This window comes from Passer domesticus, chromosome 14, assembly GCF_036417665.1.
Source record: "Passer domesticus isolate bPasDom1 chromosome 14, bPasDom1.hap1, whole genome shotgun sequence".
NCBI classification, from domain to species: domain Eukaryota; kingdom Metazoa; phylum Chordata; class Aves; order Passeriformes; family Passeridae; genus Passer; species Passer domesticus.
Genome location: NC_087487.1, coordinates 19,318,473 through 19,335,361, shown reverse-complemented (window position 1 = coordinate 19,335,361; position 16,889 = coordinate 19,318,473). Strand labels below are relative to the sequence as shown.

Below are 16,889 nucleotides of genomic sequence, written 5' to 3'. Positions count from 1 at the left end.
CACTTGAGGAAACCCACACTGCTGGCAGCACACAGAAGGATGCCCAGACCATCTGGGGCAAACGTTCTACAAATGATTTCAGATTTTGTGCTCAAAGCATCAGTAAATGCATAAATGGAGAAAATGAATCTGAGTCTGAACGGGCTGGGGAGGGGCTGGGATGAATTCCCAGAGGAGCTGTGGCTGCCCTGGATCCCTGGAGTGTCCAAGGGATAGTGGAAGGTGTGGGGATGGGCTTTAAGGTCCTTTCCAACACAAACCATTCCAGAATTTTATGATGGATACTGAAGCTCTCCCCCCAGACTCTCAACTCAAAGGCTTTTTAAGAGGATTGCTTCAGACAAACAGAATTCCCACACAAAACAAGCCCCAAACATTCCTGAAGTGAACAGAAAGGGCAGGCATTGCTTCCAAAGGTATCTGCTTGGAATTGCACTTCCATTTTCTTACCCTGACACTCCACAAAGGGCAGAAATATCCCCCTGTCCATCAGCTCCTGAGGCCTGAGAGCTGGCAGGGAGCGAAGGATGATCCCTGCATTTGGGGTGCTCTGTCCCACTCAGCTGACACCAAAGGGCTCTTCCCACATCCAGGAATAAATAAATAAATGCACACCATCATCACTCCTGCACTGGAATGTCTTGTGCAAATTAGAGCCTTATTCTGGAGTATTTCTGATGGAAAAGTGATGAGACACATACTGAGCACCTCGTTAGCTCCAGCACCAGCACTGCCTGCAATGGTTATTCAGCAATTAGGGCTCAGATTAAAGCTAAACACATACAGGGCACCTCTGCAAAGAACACCTGAACCAGAAGATGAAATTACCAAAATCTCGCTGCTTTGCCCTCAATTACAGCAGCTAAAGCAAAAAAAAAATATGCAAAACACTGTGCCAGATCCTTCAGAAATGCACAGACAAGCTCAGCACTCACACATCAGGCCTCCCACATCCCCCAGCCCTCCAGACTGTCACTGGAAAGTACCTGCTCAGCTTTGTTTACAAGGGATTTCTTCTGCAAGGGGACTTTTTTTTCTCACTCACCCACCCTCTCTCCCCAGATCTCCTCTCACCAAGCTGCTCCTCCCACCAGCAGGGAATCTTTGCTGGGGTTTCGAGCCAGCAGAAGGTTCCACCACACAGAAACCACCAGGCCTGGTGCACTTTAAGGCAATATTGAGGAGTATTAGAAGTTAACCCCGCTGTGAAGGGCCCCGTGGAGCCAGGAAAATCACACATTACATAATGCCCTGGGAGCAGCAGATCCTCCTCAGCAGCCCCACCACAGATTTCTGCCTCCACACAAAAATCAGCTGCAAGGAAAGTAGCCACAACTGCAAAAGAACCCTCAATTCAGAAGCTCAGGCTGTAATGGATCCAGCAAATTTCCAGCCTGGCACTCCTTCCCAGCACGGATGAGAACATTCTAGAAGCCTGACAGATTTGGGGGTAGTTCTGTTTACTTTGGGGTTTTTTTTAATAATGAAACTCTGTGGTTTATAAGAACTACCGAAAGCAGACTGGGTTTTTTTTTCCTTTTTTTTTTCCTAAGATTTAGTTTGTTTTTTCTCAAAGCCCCCCCCTTAAAAATAACGGATGTTTAAACCATATTTAGAGGCTCAGCTAGAGCAACTAATGAGCGTTAGGTAAGACGTCTCTCCATGTAGAACAATCTGTTCCAAAACTTACCAAAAATAGCAATTCTCTAAACACTGCTGTGATGCAATATTTAACCCCTTGCTGCAGCAGCAGCTGAATTTGACCATTTCCCCCCAAACCCAAGGAGCTCTGCAGCTCTCCTTACCTAGGCTGGTGGGTTTGATCAGCTCATCCAACAAGTCGTAAAAAGGGAGTTTCTGCAGCTTGATGTCGGGGTGCACGGGGTGCAGGGCCGAGGTGAGGTGGGGCAGTTCCAGTTCGTGTTTGGGTCCCAGCAGTGACACGGGGAGCAGGGGGGACGTGGCGGGGTGGCCGTCGTAGCCCAGCTGTGGAATGGTGGAAGGCGACAGCGCGGCCGGCATGGAGCTCGAGTGCACGCTGGGGAGGGACAGGTCTGCCGGGGTCATGATTTTCTGGGGGAACCTTCTCCTATAGAGTTCTTTGATTTTCATCTGGACGGCGGGGCTGCAGCCAGCCTTGAGCAGGTGCAGGGCTTTGGTCAGCAGTTCGTGTTTGCGGCCGTGCTTGTTCCTGCCCGCGTAGCCCAGCAGCACCTGCAGCTCCGACACTCGAAGGCTCATAACCATTTGCTTCAAAGAAACACAACACAGGGTTAACAGCTGAATTCAGCACCCTCACCAGGAACAAAACAAAGATTTAATAGGTGACTTTCAGCACCCTCGCCAAGGCTCAGAACCATTTGCTTCAAAGAAACAGAACAGAGGGTTAACAGGTGAATTCCACAATCCTCACCAGAAACAAAACAGAGAGTTAACAGGTGAATTCAGCACCCTCACCAAGGCTCAGAACCATTTGCTCCAAAGAAACAGAACACAGGGCTAACAGGTGAATTCCAGAATCCTCACCAAAAACAAAACACAGTTAACAGGTGGAATTCAGCACCCTCACCAAGGCTCAGAACCATTTGCTTCAAAGAAACAGAACAGAGGGTTAACAGGTGAATTCCAGAATCCTCACCAGAAACAAAACAGAGGGTTAACAGGTGAATTCCAGAATCCTCACCAGACACAAAACAGAGGGTTAACAGGTGAATTCCAGAATCCTCACCAGAAACAAAACAGAGTTACTAGGTGCAATTCAGCACCCTCACCAAGGCTCAGAACCATTTGCTCCAAAGAAACAGAACACAGGGCTAACAGGTGAATTCCAGAATCCTCACCAGAAACAAAACAGAGGGCTAACAGGTGAATTCAACACCTTCACCAGAAACAAAACAGAGTTAACAGGTGAATTCTGCACCCTCACCAAGACTCAGAACCATTTGATTCAAATAAAGAAAACAAAGGTTTAACAGGCGACTTGAGCATTCTCACCAGAAATAAAACAAAGGGTTAACAGGTGAATTCAGCACCCTCACCAAGGCTCATAATCATTTGCTTCAGAGAAACTAAAATAAGAGTTAACAGCTGACTTCATCATCCTCACCCAAGGCATAACCATTTGCTTCAGAAAAACAAAACACAGGTTTAACAAGTGAATTCCAGAATCCTCACCAGAAACAAAACAAAGGGTTAACAGGTGAATTCAGCACCCTCACCAGAAACAAAACAGTTAACAGGTGACTTTCAGTATCCTCACCCAAGGCTTATAACCATTTGCTTCAAAGAAAGAAAACAAAGATTTAACAGGTGACTTGAGCATTCTCACCAGAAATAAAAAAAAAATGGTTAACAGGTGAATTCAGCACCCTCACCAAGGCTCAGAACCATTTGATTCAAAGAAGCAAAACAAAGGGTTAACAAGTGACTTCAGCATCCTCACCAGAAACAAAACAATTAACAGGTGACTTCAGCATCCTCCCCAACACTAGAAAGCCTCGAAGCCCGTTAACCATGAAGTTTTCAAGGCTCTGTGCCACTGCTCTGCCCCCCTTACAATGCTCACCTATTTAATACAACACTCAGTGTTTATTTTCAAGTCTGCAATGAGAGATTTTTAAAGGCATTTTCATTCTGTGGGCAAAAAGCTGAGAAAAGGACTCAGTGCAAAATAAAGGTTGTAACTCCAATTATTTTTTAATCACTTGCTGAAATCTCTGATGGTACTAATTTTTCCTTGCTCTAGCTGGATGTAAAAGCAGTTGTCCACTGACAATATCCAAGCTGTGCCAATCCTTAACTCCAAACAGCACTTCCAAGAGCCTCCCTCAGCTCCTGCCATGCAGCAGAGCTGATCCAAACAGGCTGAAGGAAAGGAGCTCAATGACATTAAAAGGGGAGTAATAATCCCATTTGAGCCTTGTCACCATTCCTGGGTTAAAGGAAACTTCCTCCCCTTCCACCTCTGCTCCTCTCCCATCAGAGCTGTGTGTCCTGTTTGGATGGGTGAGCTGGGCTTTGCCCTCTGTTAATTAGCATCTTCATTAACAGAGCCATTTAGTGCCTCCCAACAGGACCTGGTGAATCACACTGGTACAACTTGTCACCTGTTTCACTTCTCCAGGAACTGAGAAAAACACTTCCCAAACCAGTGAAACCAGTAATCACCAGTGTGCACCAACTGGGCAGGCAGGAGCCAGAAAATCCACTTCAGGGCCTGGTTTTTATTGGAAAATACATTTCAGTGCTTGACAGGGGCTTGCTGGCCTGAGACACCAGCAGGAATGGTGACATCCCTGCAGAAGTTTGGATTCCCAAGGAATCCTAAAGAAATACAATGCCTAAAACCCATGGATGTGACAGGCTTCTGCAGGAAAGCATGGAACACCCTGAATGTCCTGTGGTCAATCCCAGAAGATCTGATTCCAAACAACACTTGAGGGATGGATTTGGGACCAGGGCAGCTAATGCAGCACTCGAGGGAGGGCTCTGCAATTTCCCAGCCACTGGAGGAGGAAGACCCAGACCAGAATTTGCATTTGGAATCTCTGAATTTGACTACAAATGCTCCCATCCTCTCTGGTCCTTCAAACTGGGCAAAGCACTCAGTCTCAAACACTGTTCTGATTTTTTACACATTAATTCTCAAACCTGAAGTGCCAAGATTAGAAAGGTGCTACCCCTGGCTTTAACAAAACCAGCCCAAAACTCCCATCATCTCCTCAGAGCTCCAGCCCCTGCCAGAGATCTTCACTGCCCAGGTGTCCAGGGGGGGTTTTCCCTCCACTGAAACTGCTCCTGGTATTTAAAAGCCCTAAATGAGATGATTCATGCCTTTAATGAGGTTTGCAGCAGCCACACTGAAGTCAAATTTGCCACAAGAATTCTGCTCTGCTGGACCCCAGCTCGGGAACCTCTGCAAATCCTTGCTGCAGCCTTCCACAAACCCTGTGATAGAACTGGAGCTGCTTGGTTTCCCTGAATACCCCAAGAACCTTCTTCACACTGAACTCTGAGACTGTCACAGAGCCACTAATGAGAACAGACGAGCTACTTGGTAAGAAATTAAGATGTCTTAAAAGAATAAGGCATTTCAGCTCCAATCTGAAGTGTTGACAGCTGAAAGGAAAGTGAAACAAATAGATTTGAAACATGGAAAAACACTATTTATAATGCTATACAAACACTTCTTCAGCAGAATGAGTAGTTACAGCTGAAGGGTTTAATGCCATCACCATTAAAAGTCACTTCCTGAACAGGCAGAACCTCTCAGAGCTTCACTCTGTTCTTGTTTTGTGATAAACTCACGGGCTCAGCTCGCCAAGAGCACAAGAGGATTAAGAAATAACTGAGGCAAGGGAGAAGCTCCTGCTCCAGGCTGGATAATTTCCATTTTTAAGGTAAAGGCGAGCTGGAATGAGCACCCAGAGAGCAGGGTCCGTGCTGGAGCCAGACTCAGAGACCAAAACAAACAAAATCCCCACATCTTCCCCACCCGTGCATTCCTCGCACAGGAGGACAAGAACAATTTTGTTTGCAGCGTTCAGGGCACTGACAGATCCATCCTCAAAGCCAGCAATAAAGCCTGGTGGGTTTATTGTTCTTCCATCAATTACAGATAACTCTTTTATCCCCATCACAGAGAGGCGATGCCTCACACCATGCCCACCTGGCACAGGGCACTGCCAGGGGACGGTGTCCCTGAGAAGCCCAGCTGGGAAAAGTCTCCTAAACATCAACAGGAGAATTCCTGTCCCTCCTCCAACCCAGCTGTGGTTTACAGGACCCAACCTGTGGGAAATGGATTTGTAAGAGATAAGAAATGCTGACTTAGAAATGCCACGGAACTGGACAGACATTGCTGAGAGAGAAATGGAACTAGAAACAAGTTTAAAGGTTGGCCTTACAAATAAAACTAGAATATTTTAGAGAAACAGAACTTTGAAAGATGCATTGTAGTGGGACTCACAAGAGGTAATTTTAGATGATTGGCTTTAAGGCATTTACAGCATGGTGTGGCTGAAGCTGATAGGCCAAGAAAACTTGTAATGTATTGTAATTAGGAAATAGTTGCCTTCTGATTGTGATGGTGTGAATTACAACATCTGTACTGTCCCACCCTTCTCATGAGACTGGAAATGGAATAAAAGTTTTAAAACACCTCTCAGTTGCCCATCTCTGGGTCAGAACAGGGCATCACCTGACACCAGCCCAGCTCCACAGCAGAAATCCAAGCCCTCTCCATGCTCTGATCCACGGGATCCTGACCCTGGGACAGGCAGGGTAACACAGCAGGGAAACAACCCGAGTGCTGCCAAACACATCAAGAAAATCCACAAAAAGCCTCAATTTCTCCTGTTTTCTCTGCCACATCTCATCTCAACTCCAAGCCCTTGCTGGCTCGGCTGCAGCAGCAGGGCTGAAAGGCAAAGACACAAAGAGTTTTGCTGCAGGAAATGTTGCTTTTCTCTCCTGCTGCCTGCAGCAGTGGAGCACAAAGATCAGTGGCACCTGCCAGGTACAAACCCCAGCACAAAGACTGCCCCCAAAAAACAAATTACTGCCCCCACCCCTGGCTGCAGAACTGCCAAAATGCTGGGATTTCTCTATCCTAACAGGAATAAAGTAACAAAACAACAACAAAAAGCTGAACGGCAGAGAAATGAAAGGATAGGCACAGCTCCCAAGGACTGGCTGCAGAGAAATCCTGCACGCTGCAATTCCAGGTGTTCAGTTGTGGGAACATTCACTCCTGCAAACAGCACTGCAGTGCACAAGGAACTGATGTTGTCTGGCTCTAAAAAGGTCGAGGTTTTGGCACTCAGCTTCAAATGCCAGCATCAAACACACATTGGTATTGTCATTCTGGTACTGAGGGAACACTCAGTGCTCAAAAAGAGGATGAGGATGGTGAGAAACATTTTTCAGAGAGTAAAGGCTGGAAGAAGCTTTCCAGAAATCCAGCTTAGCTGGGGGTGGTGGCACATTTCTGCTCTGCCCGCCTGTAAAGACCTTCCTGGAGCGAGGAAGGGATCTCTGCACACACCTCTGGCATTTCCTGCTCCACAACCCAACCCAAGCACGTGTTCCTGCACCAGAACTGCATCACCCATGGATTCCTTATCCCTGCATCCCAACGGCAGCCTTCCAACCCCTCAGGGGTTTGCTGCCATCCAACCAGCCCCACAATTGGCTGTGGGAGGTGGCAAAGAGGCCAGCTTGTTTTCCCACCTCCCTGTGTCCAACCTGGGCCACTTTTCACCCAAAGCACTCGATGCCATTCCTGCTGCTGCAGGAGCATCCCCAGTTTCTGTGTGTTGAGGGAACACTCTGCAAGAACCCACCTGGAAACAAGGAGCATTCCACCAAGGAGATTTGGAAAAAAATTCATTTAAATATATGGGAGCAATCCATGGGCAGCACTGATGTCATTCCCCTCAGGCTCTCTGACCCATAGGGATGGGATCTTCTACCCACAGCTCCTTCCCAAAATTATCAGGATATTTTTTTTAAAAGCTATTAAAGATGAAAACTGGTGAAGGTAAGAATCATCTACCTGGATTTTCTCTGCAACAGCAGAGATGAAATTTGGCTTTCCACACAAACCCAGTTGTTCCAGCCAAGGCAAGATTCCCAAACTGAGCCCAAGGAATTCCAGCCCTCAGCACAGCTTAACAGCTCAGAGCATTTCAGGAGCAGCATCTTGTCTCCATGACCTATGGAAACTGGGAATTAAGCTTAAAAATAAATAACATACAAGTGTTAGTTCCTCTGGATAAGAAATCCCCTGGATAACCTGTGGCTGGTCTCACAGGCACTGATTATTCAGGGAAATAATCTGTGAACCCGAATTATTTCCCCCATTTTTAGAAGGGAGGGACTTGTCTGAGAGGTCAAAACCAGGTAGAAACCAACATTTATTTATATTTTTAATAAGCTGAGCAGGATCCACGGAGTGATGGACACGGCTGAGCATTTTTCACCCTTCCAGCAGCACCAAAACTGTCCTCAAAGCAAAATATTCCAATCCAAGTTTGATCCATGTTTTTTTAAAAGGATATTTCTCCAGTTATCAACCCTAGGATCTATCAGGAGAATCCAACGAGTTATTCCTGGATGTTTATGATAAGCAGAAGCAGGGAATAAGCTCCAAAACATATTTAAATGATTTGCCAGCACAACAAGAAGCATTTGGCTTGGGCCCACACCACATTCTGTGCCTGAAGCAATCCAGCAGGTCCTCCCCAGTCCTCCAAGCATTAACCTCAAAAATAAGGGGAGGAAAAAATAGGAATGAAAAGAAAATCACCTCAAACACCAGTGAAAATAGGAATGAAAAGAAAATCACCTCCTCCCCAATCCTCCAAGCATTAACCTCCAAAATAAGGGGGGAAAAAAAATAGGAATTAAAAGAAAATCACCTCAAACCCCAGTGAAAATATGGAAGAGAATGAGTAAAAAGAGAGAAAAAAAGAAATGGGAGATTGTCTATTTATAAACAGCAATTCCAGGCAGTGACGGTAAATTTGTTATTAAAAACACAGTGATTAGCTTTAGTGATCTTTTAGTAATTAAGAATCATTATGACAGAAGAGAGCAAGCTCTGCAGCAAATTCCTTCAAAGGGGAAGGACAACACGAATGGAAATTTCCCCCTTATGAAAAAGGAATTCTGTAATCAAAAGCCAGGTAAAGGAATGGAAATTGATCTTTTTTTCTGTAATAAAAGCAACAAGGAAGTGTCAGATGAGTATGGAAATGGTTCTGAATGAATCCCAGTAAACTGCAGGCCCCAGCTGTAAAAATACAGCTCCTGCAAGCTGTGAGCAGCCTCCTTAACCCCTGAGAGGAATCTTCTGGAAAAGTGACACTCACGGAACTCCTGGCTTCTTGCTCATTCCACATGTGTGAACCTGGCCATTCACAAAGGTAAAAAATCCCCATTTTTAATAACCCACACCCCCCAACCCTAAACCCCACCTGCAAGGCTCACCCAAGGAAACTCTCAAGGCTGAACTGTGAAAATTGAGCTCGTGCTCCCAAAATTGTGCAGGAGGGAGTGAAGCAAAGCCCGGGAAGCTGCAGGGACAGCCTGGGACTTCCTGCCTTTGTCCCAGCCACAAAACAGCCACGGGCTGGAGCCCCTGCAACTCAGAGCAGAGCAGAGGCACAGAAGAACAAACATAAATATGCAACATCCTCCAGGCTTTAAGGAGGGTTCCATCAGGAAAAGCTCTTTTTTGGCTGCACTGGGACCTGCAAGGTTTTGGGAATGAAGGCAGAGCTGGAGGAGCAAAGGAACAAGGCAGTAGCAGGTACAAATATGATTTTGTTGCACATCCAAGAGGATTGAGGATTTCTGCATCAAAGACAGCCCTGCTTACACAGGGTATCAGTGCTCAGAAAGGCCAGGTTGTAATTGCAGGAGCAAACTCAGCAGCTAACAAGAAAAACAGGCTTGAAACAGTAAAAATCAGTCAACAAAACGACGCTGGAAATGCCAAACCAGCCCAGCAGAGCTGCTGCTGGCACCCCCAGAGATCTGGGCTTCCTTAAATTCAGACTGCATTCCTGCTTCTCCCCAGTAATGCATTCCCTGCCAGGGCTGCAGCCAGCAGGTGTTATTTACCTTTGCAGGAGATTTCCTCGTCAATCCCACGGTGCAAACCTATTTATAGAAACATTGTGACCCTTGAACCAGCCGGGGAGGGATGATGCTTTTCCAGCTCAGCCGTTCTGTGATTGTGCCGTTTTAAGCTCAGATTCTACAACTTTAAGCTCAGTGCTAGCATTAAGAAGCTGGCAGGGAGGAGATCATAAAAACTGCAGCACTTGAGGTGGAAGCTTCTGGGCAGGATCTCCCACCAAAATCCTTCTGTACCAGCCCATGGAAACACAGAACTTGGAATTCCACAGATAATTCATCCACGGAATATTCCCCTGGCAAGCACTTCTTCTGGTTTATATCTATTAGGTTGGTAAAACCTCACTATCCCCAAATTCAGTGAGTTTTAGGAAGCTCACTGATGCTTTTTTCATACCTGAACACCCCAAATCCCCAAATTCAGTTTTAGGAAGCTCAGTGATGCTTTTTTTCATACCTGAACACCCCAAATCCCCAAATTCAGTTTTAGGAAGCTCAGTGATGCTGTTTCATACCTGAACACCCCAAATCCCCAAATTCAGTTTTAGGAAGCTCAGTGATGCTGTTTCATACCTGAACACCCCAAATCCCCAAATTCAGTTTTAGGAAGCTCAGTGATGGCTGTTTCATACCTGAACACCCAAATCCCCAAATTCAGTTTTAGGAAGCTCAGTGATGGCTGTTTCATACCTGAACACCAATAAATTGGAATTCCAGCCTGTGAATTCCAGCCAGAGCTCTCCAGCTAATCCCACCCCAGTGATGTCACCGAGTTCTTTGGGATGTCTGTCACCGCCTGGATCCCAAAAACCCACGGGGATAAAAGTCCCGAAACTCAGTGACGAGTGACAGGGTATTGGAAAAGCAAACAGAGGCAGCTCCAGCCCCCTGAACTGCTGCTGGGCAAAGGCACAACTTGAATTTTTAACATAATCCCCACCTCTTAATGGCTGTCCTCTGCTTTTGGCAGACGCCTGTGGGATTCTGCTCTGGGAGATGGGAAATACCTAAACCTGGCACTTTAGTGCCCTTCTAGACCCCAAATCCAGCCCTTTTCCTGAATTTTTTTCGTCTGACAGGGAGATCCAGCCAAATTGGGCAACCACACACCCCAAATTCAGAGTTTGCCCCCTGAACCCTGTGGGATTTTTGTGAGATCCAGCCCAAGTGAGTGACCAGAGCCCCCAAATTCAGAGTTTGCCCACTGAACCCTGTGGGATTTTTGTGAGATCCAGCCCAAGTGTGGGACCAAACACCCCAAATTCCGAGTTTGCCGAGTGAACCCTGTGGGGTTTTTGTGGGATCCAGCCAAACTGGGCAACCACACACCCCAAATTCAGAGTTTACCCACTGAACCCTGTGGGGTTTTTGTGAGATCCAGCCACAGTGTGTGACCAGAGCCCCCAAATTCAGAGTTTGCCCAGTGAACCCTGTGGGGTTTTTGTGTGGTGACCAACCACGCTGGGCAGAGCTGCTGGGGCAGGATTTGCTCCAGCTGTGAGAGAGATTTGTTAGGAGCAGCCTGCCAAGACTTAAGTCATGTCTAAAGCAGGTTTGATTTAAAGCAAGCCCCATTTTATCTTAATCCGTAACGAAAGTTTTACCAGGCCCAGGAGAATTTCCCTGCTAGGTGAAGGATATTATTACTTTTGGTATTAAATAAGGTTGCTGACACTGTGGTAATCTCCATTTTCTTGGAGACTCCAGGTTCTTTTCAGCCACGCTTAAACTTAATTGTCCCTGGTGTTTTTTCTCTTAGCAGCTGGGAATGATTTGCACGCCAGGCAAAGGCAGAAATTCCAGTTTAGGAATTCCTGGATCTGACACTGGAGCCTCTCTGCACACACACCTGAGGCTGAGGGTGAAGACAATTATTTGGGAGAGGGTCACTGCCAGCCAAATTGACTTTTGATGAAGAATACTCTCCACCAAAGCCTTGCTGGCTGGCAGAGGGGCAGCTCCCACGGGATGAGGTGCAGTGGAGCCCCAGGCAGATGCAGGCAGATGTGCAAAGAGCTTCCTAAACCCAGTGTCCTCCCAGGGTCACAGCTTCTAATCACAATAAAACAGCTGCCAGAGCACTCAGGAGCAGTCTGAAATGCTGTCTGTTTGTGGAAAAACATGACAGGACCAAGAAGCCACACGGGAGGTCACAAATTCACATTGATTTCCCCTCCCCATGGTTTAAAACAATAAAATATCCACTTTAGAATCCACAATTAACACAAAAGAAATGGTCCCACCAACTCTTGGAGTGATTTGGGATTTCCAGACAGGGTTTTCCTGTCAGACCCCCTTGCAGCCATCCTTTCCCAACCAGACACAAGCTCTGCTCACTTCCTAAATATCTCACATACCTGCATGGAGCACAGGGAGCTTTGGTAAGTGAATTTGGAGGGAAAGCTGGAGAAGAATGCACCCGGAATTCCGTGAATGTACTCCAGGAGCAGCTCCCAGAGCCTCTCAGCAGCAGGACACACTCAGCAAGACCAACGTTCCCACACCCAGGGGTGATGTTTGCTTGTAAACCTCTGCAAATCTAAGCCAGCATTGCTTGCCTTGTGTTTGTCAACTCCAACTCCATTAAAATAAATTATTGACATAAGAGATGCAGATTGTCCTCCAAGATTTGAAAATATAATCTTATTTCTGTACCTTGCAAAGTGATTTATTCCCCACGTGGCCTAAGTGAAAAATTAGTTATCCACTAAAACTTTGCTATTAATTAGCTCCAAATGAGCTAACGCTTCAAGAGATGAGATTATGCACTCAAATATACCCAAACTATCCCTTTTTTCTCCTCATTTGTCCCATTTTCTAGGATGCAGCACAGGAGACAGACGACATCATCCCTGACTATTATTCTGGTATCTCAAGAAGGTTTAATTAAGAATCATATTAAATTTGGATACTGAATTGCAGAGTGCTGAACAGCAGGGTGAAGGCAGTACATAATTGAATCTCATTTCCCTGAAAAGTAACCAATGGCTCTGCTAATGCCCCAAGAGAGGCAAAACTGCAAAACCGGAGTGATCAGCTCACAATTCACGCTGCAAAAGGGAAAAGTCATGAAAGCCAAACTGGAACACGACAAAATTCATGTTTTCTTTTGGAATTCTGGGCAAAATTCCCTTCAAGGAGTGAATTCCCAAGAGGGGAGCTCAGGCTTTGTCAGTGGGTACCAAGGGCCAGGATCACCCCGGCCACATCCATCCCACAGGAGGTTTGTTGGGATTTTCTCTGGAATACAGAGAAACCTCCACTAACAGCCCAAAATGGGGGAGGAAAGAAAGGGGGGGGGGGAAGGGAAAAAGGGAAAAAAGGGAAAAAGGGGGGAAAAGGGGGAAAAAGGGGGAAAAAAGGGAAAAAGGGGGGAAAAAGGGAAAAAGGGGGAAAAAAGGGAAAAAGGGGGAAAAAAGGGAAAAGGAAAAAAAAGGGAAAAGGAAAAAAAGGGAAAAGGAAAAAAAAGGGAAAAGGAAAAAAAAGGGAAAAGGAAAAAAAAGGGAAAAGAAAAAAAGGAAAAAGGAAAAAAGGGAAAAGGGAAAAGGGAAAAAAAGGGGAAAGGAAAAAAAAGGGAAAAGGAAAAAAAAGGGAAAAGGAAAAAAAAGGGAAAAGGAAAAAAAAAGGGAAAAGGAAAAAAAAGGGAAAAGGAAAAAAAAGGGAAAAGGAAAAAAAAGGGAAAAGGAAAAAAAAGGGAAAAGGAAAAAAAAGGGAAAAGGAAAAAAAGGGAAAAGGAAAAAAAAGGGAAAAGGAAAAAAAGGGAAAAGAAAAAAAGGAAAAAGGAAAAAAGGGAAAAGGGAAAAAAAGGAAAAGGGAAAAGGGAAAAAAAGGGGAAAGGAAAAAAAAGGGAAAAGGAAAAAAAAGGGAAAAGGAAAAAAAAGGGAAAAGGAAAAAAAAGGGAAAAGGAAAAAAAAGGGAAAAGGAAAAAAAAGGGAAAAGGAAAAAAAGGGAAAAGGAAAAAAAGGGAAAAGGAAAAAAAAGGGAAAAGGAAAAAAAAGGGAAAAGGAAAAAAAAGGGAAAAGGAAAAAAAAGGGAAAAGGGAAAAAAGGAAAAAGGAAAAAAAGGAAAAGGAAAAAAAGGAAAAGGAAAAAAAAGGGAAAAGAAAAAAAAGGAAAAGAAAAAAGGGAAAAGGGAAAAAGAAGGGAAAAGGAAAGAGAAAAAAGAAAAAAGGAAAAAGGGAAAAGAAAAAAAAGGGAAAAAGGGAAAAGGAAAAAAAGGGAAAAGGAAAAAGGGGAAAAGGGGAAAAGGAAAACAAGAGAAAAGGGGAAAAGGAAAAAAGGGGGAAAAAAGGGAAAAAGCACTACGACATAAGATAAAACATCAGGTATGGGAAATTATAATTTATCTCTAAAAGATTCCCTTCCCAAAGGAAATAAACCTGCTGACAAGAAATCCCTCTGACATCCCCACGCCAAACAGCCCGTGCCCCTCTAACAGCACTGAAATAATAACTGATTACTACCAGCAATTAGCCTGATTGTGATCACAGAAACCAGCCCTGGAGCTGCCACTGCGAGCAAGGATCCCACCAAGCAACCACCCCGGCACCTGCATGGGAAAAGGCACATTTCCAAGAAAATTCCACATTTCTTTGTGTCCTAAGGTCTTCAAAGCCATGCACAGCAGTTACCTCAGGCAGCCAAAGTACACAGCTTTTTTTTTTTTCTTTTTTGTAGGCAGTCATATGGCAATAAGTCATCAAGATTAATTAAGAGCTTGAAGGATCCTGAGAAATTGTCTTTTTACATTCAGTTTTTATGATATTTAAATAAAGGATTTGTGCCTCTGAGATGTTTTTTCACTGTATTAGTTAAGAATTGCTGCCCCTTTCTATTTTATAGAAGCATTTACCTGTGAATGAATCCACAGGGTCAGGTTTTAGGTACAGCACCAAGAAACTCGTGTTCCCATGAGTCTGGAATGATTTCTTTATTGCCATTTATTTATTATATGGCATGGAATTTGTATTTACATCCCATTCTGACACAGATTAAGTGCTAAAATGTATTTTATGATTAAAGATATCAGAAAAAAAAATTCTGTGACGTGAATCCAAGCCCAGGTGAAAATCCTGGCAGGGAGAAGTTCAGCTCCCATTAAAAACCTTCTGTCCTAACAGAACTGCAACTTATGTATTTATTATAAATAAATAATAAGTAAATATAATAACTACATTCTATATTTATAGTATAGAATTTATACTTACATCACATATTGACACGGATTAAAGTGCTAAAATGTATTTTAGCACTTAAGAGAAATCAGCAAAAGAAGTTCTATGATCTGAATCCAAGCCCAGGTGAAAATCCTGGCAGGGAAAAGTTCAGCTCTCATTGAAAACCTCCTGTCTTGACAGAACTGCAATTTATTTATTTATTATAAATAAATAATAAGTAAATATAGCTACATTCTATATTTATAGTGTAGAATTTATACTTACATCACATATTGACACGGATTAAAGTGCTAAAATTACTTTATGATTAGAGAAATCAGCAAAAAGTTCTATGATGTGACTTCAAGCCCAGGTGAAAATCCTGGCAGGGAGAAGTTCAGCTCTCATTGAAAAATTCCTGTCCTGACAGAACTGCAATTTATCTATTTATTATTTATAATTAATTACGTAAATAAATAGATAAATTAAATAAATAAATTCCATATTCTACGTGGCAGCAGCACGTGCCAAGGCCAGAATGCAGATCCCAGGGCTGCAGCTCAAAGAGCCTCGGGCACACAGAAAGGGAAAGGGGGAGCAGGAAATTCAGTTTTCCCTATCAGCCCCAAGGCAGGGCTTCTCCCCCCTGGGCAAAATGCACAAGAAAGGCAGAGGAAGCAGATCTTCCTGCTTTTCTTCAGCCTCAACGAGGAGAAAGAAAATGGTTTGAGATGAAAGTGCAGCCAGGGATGCATCTTAGGCAAGGCCTGAACTGCTGGCAACGCTGATCCCAACCCCACCATCCTATCTGAGCCCTCAGAATCTGGGATATTCTGTCCTTCCAGCTTCCCGAGCTGGCCGTGGCAGAAAACTGCATTTTTATGTGTATGACCAGAGTGTTACCTACAGGCTCAAGCACGCAGGGAGCTAGGAAATTCTATATATTCTATATGTATGCAATATTTTCCTGGCCACCACAGAGCTCAGCAGGGCCTTTAGGAACATTTTCCCAGCACTCTGGCACAAGGACATTGCTTGGTGGGGAGATTTCACTCCCCCAACCCAGCACCTCATCCTCCAGACACTTTTCCTTGCAATCACACTGAACCCAATTAATTTCTTCCCACAATAACCCCCACCCTGCACAGAAACAAACCCCTGGGTGGAACGAGGGGATTTTCAGAAGCCAAGTTTCAGCCACACCTCGGATTTCAAATCCATGAAAACCACTGCAAGGGAACTCCAACAGGACCCTGCAGTCACTGGGAATAAACCAGGATCCAAGGAGAAAACTCTGACAGCAAAATGACCAAAATCCCAACCATGAGAGAGGCAGAGCTGCAGTTCCTGATTCAGACATTCCCTCACTTTTCCAAGCCTTCCTCCAATTCCCAGCTTTCTGATTCAAACATTCCCTCACTTTTCCAAGCCTTCCTCCAATTCCCAGTTTTCTCATTCAAACATTCCCTCACTTTTCCAAGCCTTCCTCCAATTCCCAGTTTTCTCATTCAAACATTCCCTCCCTTTTCCAAGCCTTCCTCCCTCAATTCCCAGCTTTCTGATTCAAACATTCCCTCACGTTTCCAAGCCTTCCTCCCCATTCCCAGTTTTCTCATTCAAACATTCCCTCCCTTTTCCAAGCCTTCCTCCCCATTCCCAGCCCACTCTGGGGGCAGGATGTTCCATCCCTGCTCCCTGTCATCCTGACTGACCCAACCTCTGCCCCCCCTCATTAACCACCTCATCCAAATCCCACCCTGAAGAGGAATTTGCATACAGACAAGGCTTCTGCAGCTCATTAACGGCCTCTGAATAACTCTGACACCTCATGGATTTATATCCTGCCCGTCCCTTTTACACACACAGGATTATTTAGGGTCTGGTGACAAAACAAGGCATTTTCTGGGTTTCAGCAGAGATTGTTAGTATGAACTGGCTTCACCTTCTCCTGATCCACCCACCAGTAACAACCCAGAGCTCCTACTTCCAGGTAAGGATGTTTTAATTGCTTCACAACATTGCTCAGCCTCTGTCAAAAGGAAAAATACAAATAAAGGCATCAAGACATCATCATGTGGGCCCAAGGAATGGA

The 16,889-nt window shown here is 44.8% G+C and overlaps 1 protein-coding gene across 3 annotated transcripts in view; it reads right to left on the bottom strand.

The window, feature by feature from the left end:
• PIAS1 (protein inhibitor of activated STAT 1) overlaps positions 1-16,889 on the bottom strand; it is a 59,603-nt gene that overhangs the window by 32,823 nt on the left and 9,891 nt on the right. For all 3 annotated transcript variants that reach the window (XM_064388487.1, XM_064388489.1, XM_064388488.1), the window contains exon 2: positions 1,806-2,250. In XM_064388487.1, coding sequence (XP_064244557.1) covers positions 1,806-2,250 — 445 coding nt within the window. The remainder of the gene's footprint in view (positions 1-1,805; positions 2,251-16,889) is intronic.